The 23,042-nt window shown below is 32.1% G+C and overlaps 1 protein-coding gene across 1 annotated transcript in view; it reads right to left on the bottom strand.

Moving 5' to 3' along the window:
• Positions 1 to 15,725: 15,725 nt before the first annotated feature.
• Positions 15,726 to 23,042, bottom strand: part of LOC137388365 (calcium-activated chloride channel regulator 1-like) — a 59,359-nt gene continuing 52,042 nt past the window's right edge. Inside the window, exons 14-18 of the mRNA XM_068074852.1 lie at positions 22,882 to 23,019; positions 20,834 to 20,991; positions 20,494 to 20,634; positions 17,816 to 17,946; positions 15,726 to 15,795 (exon numbers count right to left, since the gene is read on the bottom strand). Coding sequence (XP_067930953.1) covers positions 15,726 to 15,795; positions 17,816 to 17,946; positions 20,494 to 20,634; positions 20,834 to 20,991; positions 22,882 to 23,019 — 638 coding nt within the window. The remainder of the gene's footprint in view (positions 15,796 to 17,815; positions 17,947 to 20,493; positions 20,635 to 20,833; positions 20,992 to 22,881; positions 23,020 to 23,042) is intronic.

Consider the following 23,042-nt stretch of genomic DNA (forward strand, 5'->3'; position numbering starts at 1 on the left):
CTAGAATTATATTTATTTCGATTTGAGCAGTTTCAAAAATGCTAATATTCTGAATGCTGCTAGACTTGACAAGACTGCATTGCTACTTATTGATCTATAGTGTCAATAACTAATGACTGCATTGCTACTTATTGATCTATAGTGTCAATAACTAATGACTGCATTGCTACTTATTGATCTATAGTGTCAATAACTAATGACGCAGTCATATATTTCACTAAAGCACTGGCTTTAAATGTGCATCATGCAAAAGTTTATTGAAAAACTTAATTACACGGTAATATAACCTGTGCACAACTCTGAATACACAACATGCGCGGCATGGAAACACAGTGTAGAAACAATTTTCGTGGTATGTTTCATTTTGGCTCATGCCTCTAATAAATCACACTCATGAAAAAAATAAATATTTTACTTGCTCTCTTAAGGCTGTATATTACATTCTTTTAGCAAAGAGAACTTAGAGTTAGTAGGCTTTTGTCAAAATTCACGGAAAGCCAATTTGATTTTCAAGTTAGAGTTAGAAATAGCTAGTTCTTTTTCAGTAAATGCAAGGTAGTAAAAACAATGTATTTAAAGAGCGATGTTAGTAATAATAATATTCTATTCTTTGTAAGTTACTGCAAACAATGTGCGTAGTAACAATGTCTCAAAAAGCTAATCTGTTGAAAATCATGGTTTATCATATGGCATTTTGAAGCTTCCGTAAATGAGTTATTGACTAGAAAGCTGCAAAATGCTTTTTTCCCTAAGCTCTTTTATCCGTGATCACTTTTTATGAAGTTCATTTGAAATATCATACTGTATTTTTTGAAATAGCGAGTAGATTTACTTAAAAACTGTTTTTGCTATTATCCATGCACTTCTTCAAATAAAAGTTTATAACTTTTTTGTTTGAAAAGCTTATTATCATTGTACCAAGTCTAAAAACTTTGCGATTGGCTATTTTACATTTGGTTTTACAGGCCGGCTTACACTATGTTGCCATATGTTGGCATCATCCTTTTGGCAATTATTAGTAAACCAATGATGTAAACTGACTGTGTAAGCCGATGGCATGTTTTCGGTAACAGATACTTCAAAAAAGCTTACTATTGTCAAATCTTTCTGATAATTTGTCAGACAATCACAACAGCCTGCACAATTTGAACAAATGTGGTAATTGTGAATGACGGAGACTGAGTTTTTGATCTTTATTTTTCAATGACAGCTGCTGCTGAACTGGTATTTAGTAATTTTTATGATGACATTGTGTTATGACAACGCCATGCTGCGAACATGTAGACTATGTAAATGTGAATGAGTTTATGATAGAATGAACATTGGTATCACAAAGTGTCACAGAGTTATGGTCTGATCAATAAGACCATGCAGCAATATAATGTAAACCAGCCTTTAGCACTAAAATCGCTATAGAATGAAGTAGACTCATTTTAAAAGTTTAGAATGACTCCATTGTGCGGTCTTCTTTTATTTGTTTTGTAAACAAATTTTGTATTACAGTAGAGCCTCCTGTAACATAAATTTTCAATAAGGTAAATACTACTTCAAGTGACAAACCCATGCAAAGGTTATGCTTCATATTACATAAGACAATCTAAATAACGTGAAGCGACAAGTCATGCAAGTCTTAAATTTGATTTGAATAACAAAACATTATTAGTTCGTTTGAAAACTTAATTTAAAAACATAAAAAGCATTGAAAAGTTAATTCTTGCCACACTTTGGAGACAAAAACATGTGAAATGGCATATCTATTACATTTCCTGGTACCCCGATATTTTAGAATGCTGCGAGACATTATCAGGTGTACCGATAAAGGAAAGAAAGTAGCTGCGCAATTATTTAAAACTACTTAAAGGTGGTTGATTAGTGCTGAAACGTTGGCTTACTAACCAGAATGTTTTGAATTAGTCTCATTGAAATCAATATTTCATCATAAACTCTCTTACTGAAATTAGAAAAATGAATGAATAGTTAGCCGCCGCCCTTCCAATGGTAAAAATATATATACTTTTTCAATTATTTTAGAAACATTCCTAACTTTTTATATTTTGCCAACTAAAAACTAATGGTTAATCACAGCCGTCACAAAAATGTGGTAGTTTGGAATCCCTTTATTTTGACAAAGTGCCCAACTCCACTTGGTCAGTGTTTTGACACGTGCTGCTATCATGTGAAATAAAAGGCCAATCAAAGGCTTAATATAAAATGTTTCGTACCACTAATTTATGACAAAAACTTTGAGTAGCACCGAAAAGACCTTATCAAATACAGATGCTTGCTACTTTACAGTTTCAATGCAGTTTGGTCTAATCATCTAGTCATAATCTGATCATGTGACCCATACTCTTTGCCAAATCTCGCAGAGGGATTTTGGCAGAGAGTAAGGGTTTCTGCAATTTCTGCAGAACAAGTTTTGCAGCATTTTTTGATTATCACAAAATGCTGTGATAATCAAAAGAATTTGAGGTGATCAACAGGCTCGTCATGTTTATCAGAGGATGATATGCACTCCTTCGAGCTGAGTTAAAAAAATTAAACCCATTTTTACAGTAGATTTGGAGATATCAGTTCTCGTAGTGACAGCATTACAATGATGATGAAGTAGATGTGTAAGGAGAATCGACTTTGTTTTATTGAATGCGTTAAATATATTTGCAAACATATTTCAACAAATGAGCTTGCATGAAAGTGTAAACAGAAGCCATCATGTTTAACTACGTTTCAATTGAGCTGTATTGGAAATGAGTTTCAACCTACGGCCTTTTGTGATAGCTGCGGTTAGCTGTTCGTTTATAAGCTTTTAGGAGCTTGCAATTGCATTTTCTCATAAATTTCAGCTACAAAACAGCAGAGTAATACTTGGTAAATCTTTTGATACCAAACAACTAGAATTTGACTTTTGTTACAAGTAAACCGCTAACATAAAGTTACTGTAATCCTTGACACTAAACCAATGAAGAGGAATAAAAAAGCTGAAAAAAATAGTTTGACAAACCAATAATATTGCAGTTACTTAATACTCACACATTTACTGTGCAGTAATGAGATTAAAAATTTAGGTTTACTCTGTTTTCTATATAGAAAGCAAGATGACAAAATGGAAACAATCATGACATGGATTAGACCGATTACAAGTATTATTTGTTTGCATAACAAAAAATCCCCAAATCACTAACATTTTCGAACTTGAGTATTTTTTTATGGGAGCGCCTACTGTAGTTCAATGCAACTATTTTCCCAGTTGGAATTTTAAATTTTGGACCTACTTTAACAAGGCAATAACCAATAAACGCCTTTAAAGCTCATTAGCGAAATGATGTAAATTGGTTAACAAAGCTGTTTTTTGCTTGCTGTTCTTCAATTAAATAATATACTGAGAGCCTATTCTACCCTTAAGTTGATGGCAAAGCTGCTCTAAGTGGCGTGCTTATGCAAAAGCTTAGAGAAAAGTTTTAGGAAATTATGTCTCTCTATATGCAAAAAGCAGTTAAATACTAATTTAACATACATTTTCTTAATCTAGAGTACACGATTGCAATGTATAAAGCTAAATAGTAAGTCTAATACTGCTTCTGACCTTCAAATAGTTGCGATTAGTTTGGTTAGATTCTCACAGAAAACCTCAAATAAGCAACTGCATTGAATTATTTTGAACTACTTTTATTCTATTGTTTTGACAGTTAAAAATCCAGATGTAGTAGAAGCTGTTTTTCACAATGAGTAGCTTTTACGATGCATGCAACTTGGGCCCTCACTGTTTGCAACAGGCTAATGAGCTATACCCAGGCCAAAATAACTATTACATAGACGCTGATGAATAGGCACACACTCACACCCGTGAACCAGACGCTTTCTTCTACAAATATTATTGAAATACTTTCAAGTAACTTAAAAGGGTATCTGATAAAAGTCTCGCAGCCCCATGAATAGGCTGATTGTGCATTACAAAACTACTAATTCCTCAAACTAGGGCACTACCACCCAAAGACTAATCGGGCATTGAATTGGTCCTTTTGTTATTTAATGTTTATGATCTCAATCCAACCCTTTTCATTCAATGTGCGCGAGTGTTTATGTTGGATAAAAATATGCTGTACACTCGCCTTAAGTTTCCCACACACGACAATTGTAAACACCATGTCCTAAACTTGGTCTGTTAGAAATATAAAACTTTTACTAGTTGCTTTGACATTTCGTGTGCCTATTATCTAGCACATTTGGTTAGAGGTAGTTTTGGTCTATCTGCTATAATACCAGTTTAAATTGAGATATCAATACTGCTTCATGCATTTGCTTATACATGTACTGTGTTTTCACTTATTCAGCCATTATCACTTTTTGGCATTTTTTGAAATAAAAATCAAATTTTGTGATCTATGACCTTATTTTATTTACTGACTATTACTTTATTGCCAATAAAGTAATATGTAGATATGACTTTGTGCAACCAATATTTCTATAGTTTATGAAAAGGTTTTCAAGTTTTAACTAGAATAATAACTATAATTTTTAGTTGTTTACATTTTTGAACTTCCCGTTGAATTCAGATATAAATCTAGCACAGGATAAACCATAATTTCTGCTAAACTCGAAAACATTTAAATGTATAAATATGGTTCACAGAAAGTATAAGCTAACTTTGCTTATTAAAAAATACATGTAGATATGCTATACCATTTTCTAAATTTTTCCCAAAACAATGGTGTATAGCGTCTATGGTCAAAATATTTAGCATACTAGATCACTTCTGTGCTAGTGATGATAACATTTTAGCTATTTACATTATCCTCATTTGAAGCTCCATAATATTTTAAAGCATTTCATTAAACTGGCTTTTAACTTGCAGAATTTAATTTGAAGTTAGAAGAAGAACTTAAAAGCAAGCCTAGAAACAAAACTAAAATACATGTAACACGGAAAAGAGCTCGATGTAAGTTTTTTGAAACATTTTGATATTGTTTGTTAATTTCTGTGTACTAGCTTATGCTTGTGTATTAGCAAAATATAATGACGACTACAACACCAACTACAGTCACTAATTAATGGATAAATATCGGCGATTCCTTTCCAAGTTTTGACACTTTATTGAAGTAAGGTAAAGGCATAATTTGCCTTATTTAGTGCTCTCATGACTTTGTGTACACATGTATACTTGGTGGGCCATGCACCATGAGAGATCATAATGAGCAAGCGGTATATATAATTAATTCAGGAAGTAGCACATAGCTGGGTGGTATAAGAGTAATGCATGGTGCTCATGAATCTGACTCCCTACGTTCAATTCCTGAGTGCGGTAATTGTTTTTCCAATGCTCTTACATGAACTATGACTTCAAAAAGATGAGCTAAAGAGCCTTCCTCTTATTATAGTATAGACTGTTATTTTCTATTTCACTAGTAAACCAACAAGGTCATTGGTAGCTGACTGCAATGTTGCATCTTTTTTTCCAAAGCATACCGTTATCCCTTTTGTTTGCAGTTGATTGAATAGGTGTTAGTGAAGCATTCATGCTTTGCTTTAGGCTTTGGTTGCTCCCATACGTGTGCAACGGTTTGAGTAGAAGTTTAACATGTTTGGGGAACCAAAATAATGTAGGTACTACTCTTTACAATAGAGGTAATACTTATCAATGTTATAAGCAGGTAGTATAACATTACAATAAAGCTGGCTTTGAGTTCATTACACAGCCTAATTATTTATAAAGACTTTGGCCAGAATCTGTAATAGGTCATTATTAACCCTCAGGTTTAACTTGCTGAAGCTTGTTTGAGAAAACTTGCATTTTCTCCTTTCTTTTTAGTTGCAAAACTAGACTAGTTAAAGTATGGCTAATTTCATTTATCACTTCTTCCCAACAAACGATCCTACATTGCACAAACAGCCAGGAGAGATTCAAACAAAGTTTCATGATTGTATGTCTTTATTTTCAACCCTGTTCAATATGGATGCATTGAAACAATGCAACACAAAAGTATTTATTAAAAAACTTAACTGAAAAGTGTATAAATGGTAGAATTTTTGTCAACAAATTAAAATTATACAGTGTGTATTTTAATGCTTTTGCGATGTTGACTAAAGGCCAAATCAAAGCAAAAGCAATATATTAATTGCTAGGCGGCTCAGTCTTGTTTGCGTTCTATAAAAGTTACTTCACTATTCAAAAGATCCTTCTTTTGAACAGCACAGTTGGCTACTACTTTTGTTTCCATATTACCTTCAATTTAAGTTAGCCTTTCTCTTGCTGAATACAGTTCCAAACACTCAAATACCCTTGATAAAGATTAATAGTTATTGACACCTACTGACAAGTTAATAAAGACAGGCTGAATTATGATTGCGGTTTAACCTGTAAACTTATTGGCATTTATAATACAGACGAAGCTTGAGGCAAGCGCTAGTAATCCGTGCTAAGAATATTAGACAAACTTTATATTTATGTTTGCAGATTTCCATAATTATTTAACTGATTGTCAAGAACTCAATTCAAAAGGAAATCTATAAGGTGAACCAAAACAAGCAGTTTGATTCATGATGAATGCCCAGCTATTTAAAATAAATGCACTCTTTTATTATACGAGAATAATAAAAGACTGCAATAATAATAATAATAATAATAATACGAGACTGTCTGCCACAGTTGAAGAAAAAAATAGCTTCTGACAAAATATGAACTGATGACTTTGGCAAGGTAGACAGACCTAAACTCTCACCATCATCATTTGACCATTGATGATTAATTGTGCACTTAATTGTTACATCTGATCATTTTTCATGGTGCACTGAACTGCCTGTTAGGTATAAAGATATACACTAAGAGCTAAGCAAATCCTTTGCTGTTGAATTAGTGTTATTACAACTTCCCCAATACACTTCTTATGTAGCCCACAATAAACAATAGTGTAGGAGAGAAATATACAGTGCCTGGTTTTTATACTTCAAATGTTTATTTGCTGCCAGCTGGCCTCAGTTCTGTAAATTGGGCTTCCAAATCTCCAGTCGCTTTTGTGTTAGAAGATAACAAACCAAGATAACACTGTTTGTTAACTTACAACGAAAGTGCAGAAGATGATGAGTACGGATAATTTTTGAACAGCTATAGATAAAATACTTTGGTAACTATCGACTATACAATACAGTAATGAATGCTAATGAAACCTTGTCTCTCTTTGTATTCACCTAACTATCCTTCAAGGCAATCGTGAACAAGCTCGAATTCCACTTTGCAGGTAAACTTTGTGTTAGTCCTATTCAATATTGCGCTTGAACCGAGACTACCATGTGCAAACAAACACTTGCTTGTGTTTGTTTTATCTATTGCTGATCTATTGCATCGAGTCAATAATTGCATCAATGAGTAACAATGATATGTGTTGGAAATCTAGCAAATGTGTTTCACTTTTTTCCTGCTTCTTATACAACATGGCGCAGATAGATGTGCGCATCCACTACGGTACAGGAAAACTGCATATTTGCGTACAAATGCTGCATAGTACAAAATTTTGTATTTCACGGATATATACATGTATGTAGCATAAGCAGAGCTATCATTCCACTTTTATTCAGAATTTCTCTTAACTTATAAATAAGTGTAAATTTGGTATGGTCACAATTAAATTAAAATTCATTTATTTCAATAATAACTTAGCCAATAACTTCTCATTTCATTTTAATGCAATTCACGTAACAAATATCTTATCCAAGGTTATCCGGACCATGTGCATTTGACTTTACATATAAAGCATTTAAAAATAATATTAAGCTGCTAAGTCTGTTTATATCCTGTTGGCTCTTATGAAACCTCAATCTAATTTGTTGTACAATGAGAATAGACTAATTAATTGATGGTATAGGTTACAAATTCACTAAACTGCTTAAAGATGAAGATCATAAATGAAGGTCATATTACGCTACATTAATTATACATGTTTACGGCATGTCCTAGTTGCATAACCTGAAATACAACACAAGATGCTTGCAATGAATCAAACGTTAAGTGTGGTTTAATATGCATGTATGATAGAAAGAATGCTACTGATTAGGATACCGGCTTTCAATTGAAGAACACCTTATGTTACATATATCACGCTTGCATACTGTTGTCACGGTAGAGCATATAATTTAACAGTGATAGTGCCTTGAGCAATTACTCACATCAACTATGATGCTACATGTAGGAGCGCAAACAATACTGAATGCACTATTTAGCAGTGCTAGGGTTAATCATACGCCCAAAAGACCAGTCTTTCAAAGATTGATCGACACAAAGATGACTTCTGTCTAACAGATGAGGAAGGTTCTAAAAAGAATGTTTGAGCCTACCTTAAACCAGGTGTGGGAAAAGCTTATCAGAAGTATTCGAGCAAACAGCATCTCATCGAACAGCAATAGACGACCTTGTAGTAAGCTCTGCGAATGTTTTTCTTAGGTGCTATTGAGCTCTTTTCATATGCTTCAAATAACTCTGACAATAGACTCGGAGACGGAATTATTTGCCCAATTGTTAATGACCAAAAGGCTATCACCTCAAGCATGTCGATACTGAGTAACATTCATATGCCTTCTGCATGGATTTGTTTTGGTAATTGATGTCTAGGGTAATTTCTAAATGCAGTCTACTAATTCAGTTTACCTCTACATTCATTTTATGTAATCTGTGGTTGCACTTGCATTTGAACTTTTTGCATAGATAAAATTTGGGTGTTTGTTTTTATGCTTCATAGGCTCATATCGATCAACTACTATTACTTTGTTCTGGCAAAAATGACTTTGCAAATAATTGTGGTGATTCCTACATATATTATTCTGTCAGACGTATTTTCTATAGAAATTTGTTACTCAGTCATAAAGAAATAGGTAGAATAAATTGAAGTGTCCATGTTTACTTAAGCCAAACATATGCGAAAGATACTAAGAAATGAACCTTGCGCCATTTCTGACTAACAGCAGTTTTTAAAAAGTTAAGCGGTGAACTCATAAATATGCCCTTCCGACTACATGTATTTGCAGCTCAGACAAGAAGCTAACACAAAAAGATGATTGCAATAAAAACCACAACCCGAACTAAAACATGTTTCAAGTGCAATAAATCATCAAAATAAAACAAAGCATACAGTAAGCATCCAAATCATTTAGATTTATTTAAAAACTGCACCTACTGTTCAGTAATAGTTTTACTGCAAACTTGGTAGAGTGGAAGTAAATTAAGCAACAAAAGCAAAAGACTGACAGCTTGCTTGAATCAATTTCGAATCTGAATTGTTTGACTTTTCAGAAAAAATTAGAAGCAGCTTGTATAGGCGAAAAGTTAATGACTTAATATTTTGCTGTAAAAAATGGCTGGAATTGACTTTACATCTAGTTTTCCAGAGAAGATAACTCTTGATCAGCACAAGGTTCAGTCTGACTGAGCACAAGTGCTCAGTCAAAGTTAGTAGATTATTTAGTATATACAAGTATACACAGGGAATGCACCATTTTGTCAACAATTGTTCTTTCGGTCGCCATATGTGTTTCCATAGTTTTGTTTGATTTTCCGACATTTGTGGTTAAATCACGCTTTATTGTTATTGTATCTATGTGGTCAATGTATCTGGTTTTGAAGTCTATAGAGCAAAGGCCTATATTGCGAAATATTTTCAGTCTATGCAAAACCTTTTTAATTTTTCACTAGACTGACAAGAATAATTTGTCTTAGTTAATAACATATTTAAACTACCTGTTTAAACCAGATATAAATCTTACCCAAACATAAGCCATAATTTCACCGTAAAGTAATGAAGTTGCTGTGGCTTATGTTGTTTAAGATAGTCTTGTAGATTATATTTTTCTAAAATCGGCTCCTGAAGCAAGCAGCTAATTGCTCTTTGCATGGTGATGTTTTTATTGCTTTCATGTCTTCCCATGTTCACACTTTGCATACATGAATAACAATGCTTCAACTTGCTTCTGTTAAGTAAGTCATGAAGTGGTTAGTGAAAAATGTTTTTTTGACTATACAAAACCGCTTTAAAAATAAATTTGTTAAGGAATTCGTGCACAAGGATAGGGAGCGGAGAAAGGAGGAAGAAAGGGAGAGGGCTGTGCGTTGTAATATTTTGCTGTCCATATGGCTTTTAGTTTAGTATTTGTTACAATTGTATAAGAGTTATTAGTTATAATAGTCAGCTATTGTTAGAACTCTGTGGTATGGTATGAGTTGACTTAAACGTTATCAATTAGACTACATTTGAACTTATATTAACATCACACTGAGCTTTTTAATGGTTGGTCTAGTTAAAAATTGAACAATTACCATTATATAGTTTTATAATTAGTTCCCGCTACCAAAGTCTTGTATGTTTGACCAAATGCAGCTCAGAATAGAGTTTTTGGTTAAAAAAAGTAACGGCTTAATTTAGTTTGTTAATGTCCAATCTTATGGTGCAATATAATTCTGACACGCTTGAACCTAACTGTACATAACTGTTATAGTAGATTATTAGGAGAATTATAAAAGGCACGAGTCTTTTTTTTAAACTTGTCAACTTGATTTGAATTATGCAATTAAAAGATTTGTTTAATTTACTTTATTAGTTATCATTTTAAAATTTACTGAATTGATTGTCAACTGATTATTAACTGTTTTTGTCACAGGTTTTACAGTGTGTTACAACCAATAAAGAATACATTGGAAATTCTAACTGTCTCCATTTGTAATTGTCCTCACTCTAATTAGTAAAAAAGATTTCTGCGGTTTTTTAAAACTGCGCTCTCTATTTATAATTGGTGCAAGTATGTGACTTTGATTGAAGGTGTATTTTTGTAATTTTAGTAACATGATTTGTCGATTAGCTGCCAAATAGTTTATTGATTTTTCATTTATTCATAGCCGTTTTGCTCAGTCTTTTTATTTTCTTTCAAAATCTTAGTTCAAAGAAACGTTGTTGATTAAAGTGTTAGCTTCGTGTGATAATATATAGGTGCTGTGTTCCCTGAAATTAAACATATGTTTCTACCAGAAAACTTGTGGCATGCATACTAAAATAAAACAAATGGCGTTTTTGATCTTTAAAAAAGTGCAAGTAAAATAGCAATTAAGTGCTTTAAGCGGAAAACAGTCTAAAAGTATAAAATGATTATTGTACAAATTTAGGTTTAGAAAAATCCTCCTTTTTGGTAGAATCCGATCAAATTTAACTTGTTTGTGACATCTTAATTCAGTTCAATATTCAACAGTTTACCAACAAATGACTGTGTATTAGCAAATTTTTTGCAGGTAGCTGTTTTTCTACTAGTTAGACATTTCTGCTAAAAGAGAATGAATTATGAAATGATATTACTGAAACAATATTAAGAAAAAACTCTGAATGAAACGGAATACCAAATAAAGGATGACACTGGCTGTGGTACTTCTGGTGTTGAAACTGAGAATAACATAAAAAGGTCTTAACTTCTCCATGAGGCAGGGTTTTCACACAAATTTTTACAGAATCAAAGATACAGCTTTGCTTTGTACCACAATTAAAAGCTGGCTAAATGTTTGTCCTTTGTGTAAGCTTTAAAGATAGATACTTTTTTGTAGCAGCAATTTGACTCGCAGAGCTAAATTACGGCATCACAATAATGTTGTGCTAAGTATTTTAAATAGCTATAATATCCATAAAACAAAATTATATTGTTCATGAAAATGTTTAGATTCATTTTAGTGTTATAACTTAATAATAGGTTCAAAATTTTCGCTTTTCACTTTACAATGCAATGAGGGTATTGAAAACTTTTTTAGAGTCGGCAATGACGTTTAAGTAAATTAAATTCATCTTTTTGTTTTACTAAAACATGTGGTCTAGCCCCTTTAACATTTTCCTGTTTTTGGCTTTGAGTAATATTATGTTTGCTTTTCAATTTATTTTCTATTTATTTTGTATTTGGTCCAATTTCGCAGTAGCCAAGGTTTAAATGTTATTGTTAGTTGCGCTTCGACTGCTTTATTTTTAATAGTGAAAGCTGTAATCAATTCTAACGATTGAATTAGTTTGTTTCAGACTACTTGTGTTTGCGTTTCAGCACATGTTAAGTCTTTTGCGTGAATATACGATTCAGAAAACAGTTGTTTGGTATCATTTTTTATTCCAAATGGCATAAAATTTTGCTAGTATCATGAACAACCCTCAAAACTTTAGTAGAGTTTTCTCCACAATCAGGAAAGCATCAAACGCACTTACTACAGATTAGGCCGTATTTAAAATTAGGCCAATTGCAAGCCGGGCATATAAAACAAGAAGCTGGTTTTTTCAGGCTTGAAATATTTTTAAATATTTTAGTATGGAATAACAGAAAAGTATTTGGAGCCATTTTTGCAAACAGCTATGAAGCAGTCATGAAGCAGTCGAGGAGCAGCAGTGAATCTGCCGTAGAGCCACCATGGAGCTGTCGTAGTTCAAGGATTAATACATTGACTTATGGTAATTTTGAGCAACAAAAAGACTGTTGGTAATGCTAAGAATTAGATCAATGCTTCATTAGTTTAAAATCTGTAGAATCTTTTAAAAAATAACCCCATGCTCTCACGGGGATATCAGATGACCATCAATTGGTAAACATTTTAAATATTTTCCAATTTTCAGTCACTACACTCTACTACTACAAAAATCTAATGAGAAGCGTAGTGGATATCATAAGATTATCCAAAAGTTATTTACTAATGTTAAGTAAACTTATTACTAAAAATACCAATTACTTTTAGTAATAAGCTCTCTTATAACTTGTTTATGAAAATAATAGGTTATTACAAAAAAGAACTAACATTCAGCATCTATCACAGTTCGAAATTATCTATAGTCATTTTAGCACATGACCAAATTTGGTTTTAAGTGTTTTTAACTAATAATTTTGCGCGCACCTAAAACCTTCAAATACATGTACATTTTAGTTGATAGCGATATGGGGAAGCAACTGCTTTGGTTCTTCCCAATTGCTACAACTTGAAGATAGTATTATAAATTTTTCAAACTGAATGTCTTAGTTTTTACCGAATTTGAGCTGACAGACTGTTTGCCAGTTCAGTTTATTAATTAGGTTGAATGGTGCTTTGAAACGCGATTTAACATTAATGACCAATTTTAATTCAAACTAATGAATACCCATCTCGTGAGCATTTAAATATACTATAGTTTTATTGCACAAGCTATGCACTGATTGATACTGCAATTCTGGTTTGTGTGGGTCTGGAGACGCCATTCCTGCAAGACCTTTGCAAGACCCCATTATAGCTATGATAATTATTCACATGATAAGTCTCCAATTGATAATTATCCCCATGATAATTATTCACAACTTTAATAAGACTGTGTTGTAGCAATGATAATTAAATCTATAAACAGTTTCAAAAATAGGAAGCTTTCAGCTAAAGCAAGTTTCAAGCAAGCTGGCTACCGTCCCATGTTGCACTTTGTAGTCTGTGCGAGTATATGTAGATATAAATGTATGGGTGAATATATATGTATGTTCGGGAGTACAATTATATGTAAATGTATATGTTGTTGAAACCATTTGGTAGTTCAATAAATTTTAGTCACTCTATAACTTGTTTTAATTTTGCTCCATTTCAAGTAGAGAACTTGAAGTCTTGAAGAGAAGAGAACTTGAAGAGAACATGAAGTCACCACAATCAGACTAACTTTATATGTAAACGTCTATATAAATGTCTATGTAAATATATATGTATACTAGCTGTGCTACCCGGCGTTGCCCCGGGTAATGGAAAAGTCTTTGGACCAAAATTGATATGTATTTGCCATATAACAACATATGCCATTCGGACTGTCAAACTACATATCATGAGAAAAGTGTTTTGTCTTATAAACAATGAGAAGTAGTGAAAGTTGCTCGCTATTAGCCAGTTTAATAATGTGAGTGAACAGATTCTCGTGACTTTATGCTATGACCCGCGTCATACTCAAAGCAGTTAGGTATTGGCTCTCATATAATGACTTATATTGGCAAGCTGGCAATTTGATTTCTGTAGTCTAGTGGTTAAGGTGTCGGACTGGTGATCAGCAGGGTTCGCGATCAAAACCTCTTTGGTTCGGAATATTTATTCCAAGATTTTAAGATCTATAGCCGTACAATCAATCCTACAAACCTACATATGACAAACTTTGATAAATATATATATAGGTGCACATCTAAATTTAAATGTATAAGTAAAGGTAAATTTAGATAAAAATTTATATGTAGATGTAAAAATATAATTATATGTGGTTGTTGTTTGTGGGTCCAGTTATAGCAATAAAGTTTGATAAACAGTGTATCCTCACATTAATACCACTTATAAAGTGGTATGAATAACATGGCTTGTCCAGTGGTATGAGAGTGGTCATTTTAATTCCACCCATGCAGTGGTATTAAGTAGCACCACTCGTGGTGTGATATTAGCTAATACCACAGCATGAGTGGTAGGAAATTACTATTTGCCTTAAGGACAAATATTATATAATTATAATATATAGTTATTTTACATTATAATATATCACTATAATATTATTGGTATTTCTGTTTTGTAAACTTTCTAACACTCACCCTCATTTTGTGTAAAATATGTGTTACCATGAAATGACAAGCCTATTAAGTTGCTATAGCCATTGAATATCCACAGTGACTGCCAAGCCAGTACAGGATTTGGTTTAGGGTTTAATTGCTACCTCACCAGAAGTGGTACTAAATTAATACCACTGCTTGAGCAGTTTTAAACAATGCTATAATAATGTTGCCGCATTCTAGATATTTTGTAGTAAATAATCAAAATAAATACATGTATCTTTGTAAGAGTGGTGCTAATAAAATCACATCATGAGTGATACTAATAATACCTGCAAATAAGTGGTGTTAGTGGTGCCATCTAAACCACTCATTTAGAGATACTAAGATGCGGGATGACCTCTTGATAAAAGAAGAATGTGCTTAGCAGAGTGTTTCAACTCAGGATATCCAAATCTCAGACAAAACTGCTAAACCACTTGGCCATGCGGCTAGATGTACACTGCTATACTCCAGAATAATTGTGCACATCAGCTATTCAAATTTTTATATTGCTTGTATAAGTTAAGCTTCTGAATTTACTGAAGTACCATATATTTTATGCACTACATTAATCTAAAATCAAACTGCTGCATTCATGGAAATTTGATTTATGATTCAAATAACGTGATCGTAAACGATTTATCCAAACATGTACTCAGCATTTTTCAAAACTGTTTTTCTCTAAACGCATGATAAATGGAATAACTGCCATACAGATGGCATTTCTACTCAAGAGTTTTCAGCAATTTGTTTTTACTTCTAATATTCGCTTGCATAGTTCAAATGAAACAAAGAAAATGAATGCTTGGTTGATATACATATTCATATATTATAGCAGAGTCAACACTGATAGTATAGCCAGAGCATATGAGTCAAAGCATTTATGACAGCTATGGTGATAGACATTGTTGTCCGCATTAGTCTCCCTCCAAAGTTATTATCAAACGCTATACTCCATTGTGATACAATGTTATTTTGGTAGCATAGCTGGTTAAAACGCAAATGTCAAGCAAAAATAAAATTTTATAATTATTTATTATGTTGAACCAATTATCTGTTTTTAGTTATTTGTGATAAAATTAAAATAAATGTTCTCCTTCTAAAACCACCATCAGTTTCATGGTGTTCGAAGAGTTTGCCACACTGTAATGGATAGCATCTGTTTACATTTCTTTCTCAGGATCTTTTTGGAGGTACCTTGTTCCTATGACTGTTTCTTTGATGACAAGTTCTCTGGAAAGTTGGAAGATAAATATTCAAACAGCTTGATTATCAGCTAAGAAACAAAAAGTTCTTTGAATGTTCTTTTAGTTAATAATTAACTTGTACAATTTATATATGTAACTTCCAACAACTAAAGCTATTGGTTTGAGCAAGTAAAATATATACAATTTTAGCTGATGGCACTTTTAGAGACAAGTAAACGACATCAAAAAATAAATTAACTTCCTAAATAAAACTTCTTGTTTTAAAAGCTAGACTTTAAATACATGTACTTGGTTATGGCAGACCTTTGATTAGCACATGGTTTTACACTCATGCTGCTACAAAAGCGGTTTGAAGTTTGTAAAAGCCAGAGTGCAGGTTGCATAAAAACTGCATTATTTAGTTGACTTTAGAGTTTTTTGAGGTTTGAAACCTCAAAACTATTGCATAATCATGCACTCAAAACTTTCTTTATCTATTAAAGAAATATTTTAATTGTATACATACAGAATCCTTTACCTAAAATGATTATTGAAGTATTCCTTTCACAGTCTCAACTAAAGAAACAAGAGACTACCGTTTTAATCGATACATGTCTTTTGACAGTTTACATTCTACCTGCACTGCTAAAAGCTTTTAATTAGGTTCATTGGAATTGCTTTTTGAACACTGCATTCTGCGTTTTAATGACTACTTGCCAGAAATAAATAAACTAAGATCATCTAGTTGCAAACTTTTTTAAAACTAAAACTCAGCAAAAAGAGTTTCTGCAGGCAAGCAAAAGCTAGTGAGCCTTGCCTTACTGGCTAATACATTGTAAAGTCAGCTCTTCATGGTCATGAGCAGCCGTTATGGCAATTCAGTTCAAGATGAGCTACAATTTCACTTCTTACGCTTGACTGCAAACACTGCATTTCTATAGGTGCAATCCCATATATGTCATATCTATGCAAAAACAGATTACTTCTATCCCCCAAAATAATTCACGCTAGTTCTGATTAGCAATTAACAGAAAAAAAACTCAAGTATGAATTAATGGAATAGGTGTACCCAACTAGAACAAATGCTTCAACGCCCAAAACTGCATTGAATTGGCAACTAATGCTATGCAGGCAATATTAAAAACTTGGGCACGAATGATTGAATTATAGCAACGCAATAGTGTAAGCTAGGTCATCTTATGCCGAAGGTAGGGACTTACTAAAAGGTGAGTAGGAACTTTCCACTAAATCTCTAATAGTGAGTGGATAAATCAAGCAAAAACTAACCAAAATCATTTGCTTTCTAGTCAATACTTGAGTCATCAAAGTAATCAAACATTTTTATAATTATGCAAATAAAACTTTAAAAAATATTCTTTCCGATTCAACCTTGTTAAGATGCAAGCAATTTGAACTGGTAAACCAAGACTCTTTAATTCGTTCATGGTAAAAATTCTTCAACAAATATCGACATAATTGTCAAAATAATTGCTTCAAATATTAATACATTTTTCTACCTTTGAGTTTGCATTTCATAAAATTTTTCATATCAAATTTTTTGGATTGAATTTTAAAAGACTTATTAGTAATAATTTTTGACATGATTTTTATTGCTCGAACTTAGTACCCTTTCATGATTGAAAAACACTATATCTTTAAATTAACACAGCAGAGTTACATCGTTAAACGGCAAAAAGTTTGATGGCGAAAAATCAAATAACAAATTCATCTTAATGTAAATATCAATGATGAGAATTTCTACAAACTTACTTTTTAGTTGTTTTTATAAGAGCACAATAGTTTTTGTTGGTAGATTTTACTGACTTATGTTGATCAATTACATGCAAATTTGTATGCATTTTTTTACATGAAAAAAGGGCCCGGGTTCTGAGCGCTGGAAAATGACAGTTGCTACATTTTAGAGGCTTCAAGTTAAAAAGCAATTGTGATGAAAACTTATTACTAACAACAATTAAAATTTCCACAGACTCATATAATCTTCGAAAAGAGTAGAAAACTGTATTTTAAGAATATTTTCAACACTTGTCAACGCATTTAATTCTTACCTTCCAATAGATTCCTTTTTACCAGATCTTCGGTGTACAAGAATAATTGCCACAGTGACAGCAGCAATTACCAAACCAGCGATGACAACAGAAACTCCCAAAATTAAAAGCATAATTGGAGAAGTAAAGACCTACAAAAAAATTGACAACTTTCTTCAAAGATAATTTAAAGCACTTCTAGAAAATGGTTATTGTCATTATTATGAGTGATAATTAGAATGTGTAACAATCGGCACATTCTATATATAGCCTTGTGTGACTAAAAAACTATAGTTAATAATCAAAAGAGCAGAACAGTAAAAAACCTTGTAGAAAACGTGGTGTCAAATTAAAGTGAATAAATACAGTGTATAAATAAAGAGATTGAAAATAAAGATAGGACATAAGTAAAATTAGTTAAAATTTTTTTTAGTCACCATAACTCTATTTGGCAAAATACTTATCATAATCTATCATACCCAAAATGAAAACTTGTGAATTTGCTAAATATAAATCTACAAAAATCAAGTGAATGGAATGAAAGTCAGAAAATTCAAAATTGTCTGTTTAGAAAAGCAGCTTTGGTTTGATTCAACTATGTGAATCTCTGAAAAGCATATTCATCCTTCAATTAGCATGTAAACTGAGTAGTCTAATTATTGCCAACAACCTATTAAAATTCATGTAATGTTTTGTTAGTCCTTGATTAATTGTTATTCATTTAATCTAATTTTTTAATAGTTTATATATTACATATAAGTTACTAATTCTATGTATACCTATCTCAAATTTGGTCATTAGTCTATCCAGATATCACTATTGAAATCTAGGGATGAATAATGGCTCTATACTGGATTTGAACTCAGAAAGATTGCAACTGCCAGTTAGTAAACTTGTGCATCTAGCCACAAGGCTACGGAGTTTGTACTACTCTTGTTGCTATTACTATATGGTGAATACCTTTTTTTGCTATTTTAATCACTGAATTATTCATCAATATAGAGCACCCTTATGTTAGGTTGTTGCTGTTATAGGATTTTTTGCTCTACTGCATAGAGTATGTTGATTTTCTGTCTTTTCCGTTTACAAACAAATTAATTTTTTATTTTCTCTCGCCATATGATATCAAGCAAAAATTTTCCCAAACTTAAAATTTGGAAGCTTGTATATTAATCACGATGAAATACTAAAACTACCGCTATGCTATTTACCAAAATCTCTTCCGAAACACATGAAAGAAATATGTGAGGATTGCTATTTCAGTTAATCATTTTTTTAAGTTGCAGTAAAATGAGTTCAAAGCTGATAAGTAATAAAACTTTAGCCAAAAAAAAGTAGAAGTTTAGTTTAGCAGAATACTTACTCAAACCTAGTTTTAGGTATGTTTATAGTAAGCTAAAATTATTTAAGTTAAATTTGACATTCATTTATGTCTTACTTGAAAGTTAGTACTCCCTATGGCATGTAATATGGGTTGTACATCGCAATGTTACAATTTGTTTGCAGATCATAAAAACTAAATACAACAAAGTTACTGGATGTAACTATAGTTACTAAGGTTAATGTATTGCTATATTACTAATTTTTAATATGTACAGTACCAAGATGAAATTTTGATAATTTTTACCAGAGGATGTTTGTATTAGACGATATAAACCATTTTATAAAAACTTGTGCTTTTCGATGCAAACACTGAAATGAATCCAAATTATATAGCTGTACACTAAAAAATCTTTCAGTGTAATCATAGCAAAAAATACTTTATTTAGCTATTATTTGCTAATTATTTCACATTGAATTTTAAACACCTTTTAAAGTTGTGTTATTTTTCTCTTGAGTAATTTCAACAAAAACCATTTCTCATGACATGAAGTTTAAAAGTTAGAATGATAACTGACTTTTTTTATATGTAAAAGAAAAAATAAACTTTTCGTAAAATGACTGTTTTTCATTATCCAAGAATGTCGAACATACAGATAGTATGCATATATGTATGATGTAATATAAAAATTACAAATAAGTTAGTTAATCACTACATATTTGTTTCAAACATCATATCAGGCGTTAACTTCAGAAAGCTTTCTGAAGTAATCCCCAAATGAGGGCAGACCTACATGTATGTTTGTTTAAAGCATATCTGGCGTAATTAAAAACAGATGACCCTTTTTTGTGTTACCTTATACTATAATTAACTCTGAACACGGTATATAGAGTGTTTTAGTATTATCCTTAATGAAACTAACATTATTACCACATGGGTATTTTTTGTTTAAAAAATGGATGTTCTCAGGTTTCAGCTACTGCCAGTCTAAAAAACTAATCTTTCCGCTCAAGCTGCCTGATACAAAGATAGACTGTCTTAACGATAGATAAGAGTTATGTAAAAGGTATTTATCAATTGAAATAATAATTTTTCTTCATAGTTTGTTTACCAAACTAAGAAATTTTAGTAAAATATGCAGGATACATATGTACAAATGTAAACATACAATAAAAATATATGTACATAATATCATTTTTATAGATATTAATGTCATAGACAATAATAACTGAAAACTTCATATTTTATATTACAGAGTATACAGGACCTATGGTATCAAAGCATAATAAAATGTTAATTTGTAATGTTGTTTCTGTATTACTCTAGTTATGCTATCGCAAGCATAAATGAAGCAGGACCAGCTATTTCAAGGGCTTACCTCTGCGACTTCGGTTACATCGGTTTCGTTTCTAGAGCTCGTAGAAGCGTAAAACATTGTGCTGCTGTTTTGATTTGCATAAACAGTAGACAAGCTGCTTTGAAGCCCTTGACCTGTAAACATGCTGGTAGAAGTTTCTTCCTATAATACATATAAATTTTCCTGTGACGCATATTTGAGATTTAATTTGCACTACATACTTTGCAAAATTCAATGAGTAGTGTATTTAGGCCTACAATCTTCAGCAACAAAATAGAATAGTTTAGCTATCCGATGGAAATTATGAATAGAAATTAGAGCAAATAAGTGGTAATTTTAGCGTATGAAAAGTTTTACTTACAATTAAACCAGCAAAGGAGTTAGGAGTTAAAAAAGAAGCAGATACAGGATTTGACCACTTGGCGTAGTTGTCATTGGAATCATATGCTTTTATTCTGAAGTAGTATGTGCTGATGTTTTCTGTTTTAGGAAGTCCAAACATGTCTGGAGTCAGTTTACCTAAAAATATAAATGATCACAATCACATCTTCAGCAGTTAGTTCTGCTTGGTACTTTTTGCTTTTACTAAGCGCAATTGTATTTTAATGAAAGTTGTATTAACTCAAAATGATTCACCGACCGAATAATTGGCGCAATATCTTGCCTGTTTTGATTTCTTAAACTATAAAATCAAAAGTTGGCTACGATCAACAAATGAAATTGTAACAACACATTATTTGAACTCTCGCAAATACAAGAAAACTGCTTTAGCTCAAAACAAAAGGCTACTAGCTATTCAATTATTTTAATTATGGAAAATGAAACTGTTCTATGCCATCAAGTTTTATTTAAATATTCTTGAAACTGAGATCTTTCACTTTAAATATAGATACTAAAAGAGCTGATAGGCCAAATAGCTATTTTTATGCATGTTATTTAGTATAGCTTTTGTGCATTTTTGTAAATTACACCCTCATTGCCTGAGGATAATTAATTATGATGAGCTGATCATTTATGTGTAATGATAAATCAAACATTTTACCTCAACCTCTTCGAATTGCACAAAGTTGTGTTTGAACTGGTCAGATCTAAAAAAGATAATGATTTGTGAGTTTCTAGCCCGCAGTTCCTAACTCGGTTTGAAAACTGTGTAGCTGTGTTGGCGATTACCATATATGTTATCAGTAGTACCATGGACGTAATGGATTTATTTAATAGAACTATAACTGTTTTGTAGCTAGACTAATATTTGCTAAAAAGTCAAGTTCCACCATGTATTTAATAAAAATAATAACTGTTTTGTAGCTAGGCTAATAATTGCTGAAAAGTCAGGTTCAAATTTGTATTGTAATTAGAAGACAAAGTAAAACTGTTTCGTGGGCAAGCCAAAACCTGCTGTAGTCATATAAAATAACCGTTTTGCAATGTAGTACATACGTAATAGTTTGTAATAATACTATCGATGCACAAGCTCTATTCAAAAATATACTAAAAACCATTTACAACAACAGCCTACTACAACTACTCAGTGCAACTAGCATTAGCAGTTTTGTAGTTGCGTAGAAACGGTCTTATTAACGCGCAGTTATATTGTAGGCGCCGAAATCAATTCACGTGTACATTCCGCAACTGATTTAGGAATTGCGGCTAGAAACTTACAAATCGTTATCTTTTTTAGATCTGACCGTTTGAACTAGTGCCTTTCTATCTGACAACTTGTCTGTTTGACTAATTCAGAAAAAACACCAAGCTTTCACTAAGTTGAGAATCAATGAGCTAGCTTGGAAGTTTTGCTAATTCAGATATTTTGTAATGTTGACATGTATAATATGTGCACTCATAACAAAAAAGCACTGCGTGTGATAGCAGTTTTAAAAAAGTATATAACCACCCTGTATGATAATATCAAAGATGAGGCGATTTTTTGCATCTATGTACTGAATGTTATTTAAAGAAATATTTTACAATTGATACTTTTGCACCTAGATATCAATTATACTTTTAGAGCAGCTTGATTTTTGTATGATCCAGATCTAATACCTACAAAAAAAATGGTTTGAGTGTAATTAATAAATTTTTTTATTGATGATGAGGAAAAGGACGATGCTCTTTAAAAAATTGACCTTGCCACTGGCATCATTCTTGTCTAGTAAACATTGCGGAGGTTTTTTTTTCTGCAACAAGTCATTAAAAACACGCGATCTCTACTTAAAGCGAGCAAAAATATATTTTCCTTGATCTGCCAAGAATGGTCAAAACACTTGTTTTTATTCTCAGTCAATTAATAGTATTCTAGGATTTCCTCATTTACGCTCCATAATAGTTTTAGAGTTTTTAAAAAGAGTCAATGTTAATTAATAAGGTACTCAAAGTAACTGTGTAGCTCAACAGCAACACTTGATTACTCACTAGCATTGATCACTAGCTGGAGTTGTCTTCCGCTTTCCACAAGCAAAGTAGAAACAGGGGTTAGAATGACGTCCTCGTCTATGCTAACCAAAGCATTGGCAGACAAATTAGTTCCTACTCCAAAGTTATATCCAGATGCTGAAATAAAAAATAAAACCACA

The sequence above is a fragment of the Watersipora subatra genome, chromosome 2 (assembly GCF_963576615.1).
Source record: "Watersipora subatra chromosome 2, tzWatSuba1.1, whole genome shotgun sequence".
Classification (NCBI taxonomy): domain Eukaryota; kingdom Metazoa; phylum Bryozoa; class Gymnolaemata; order Cheilostomatida; family Watersiporidae; genus Watersipora; species Watersipora subatra.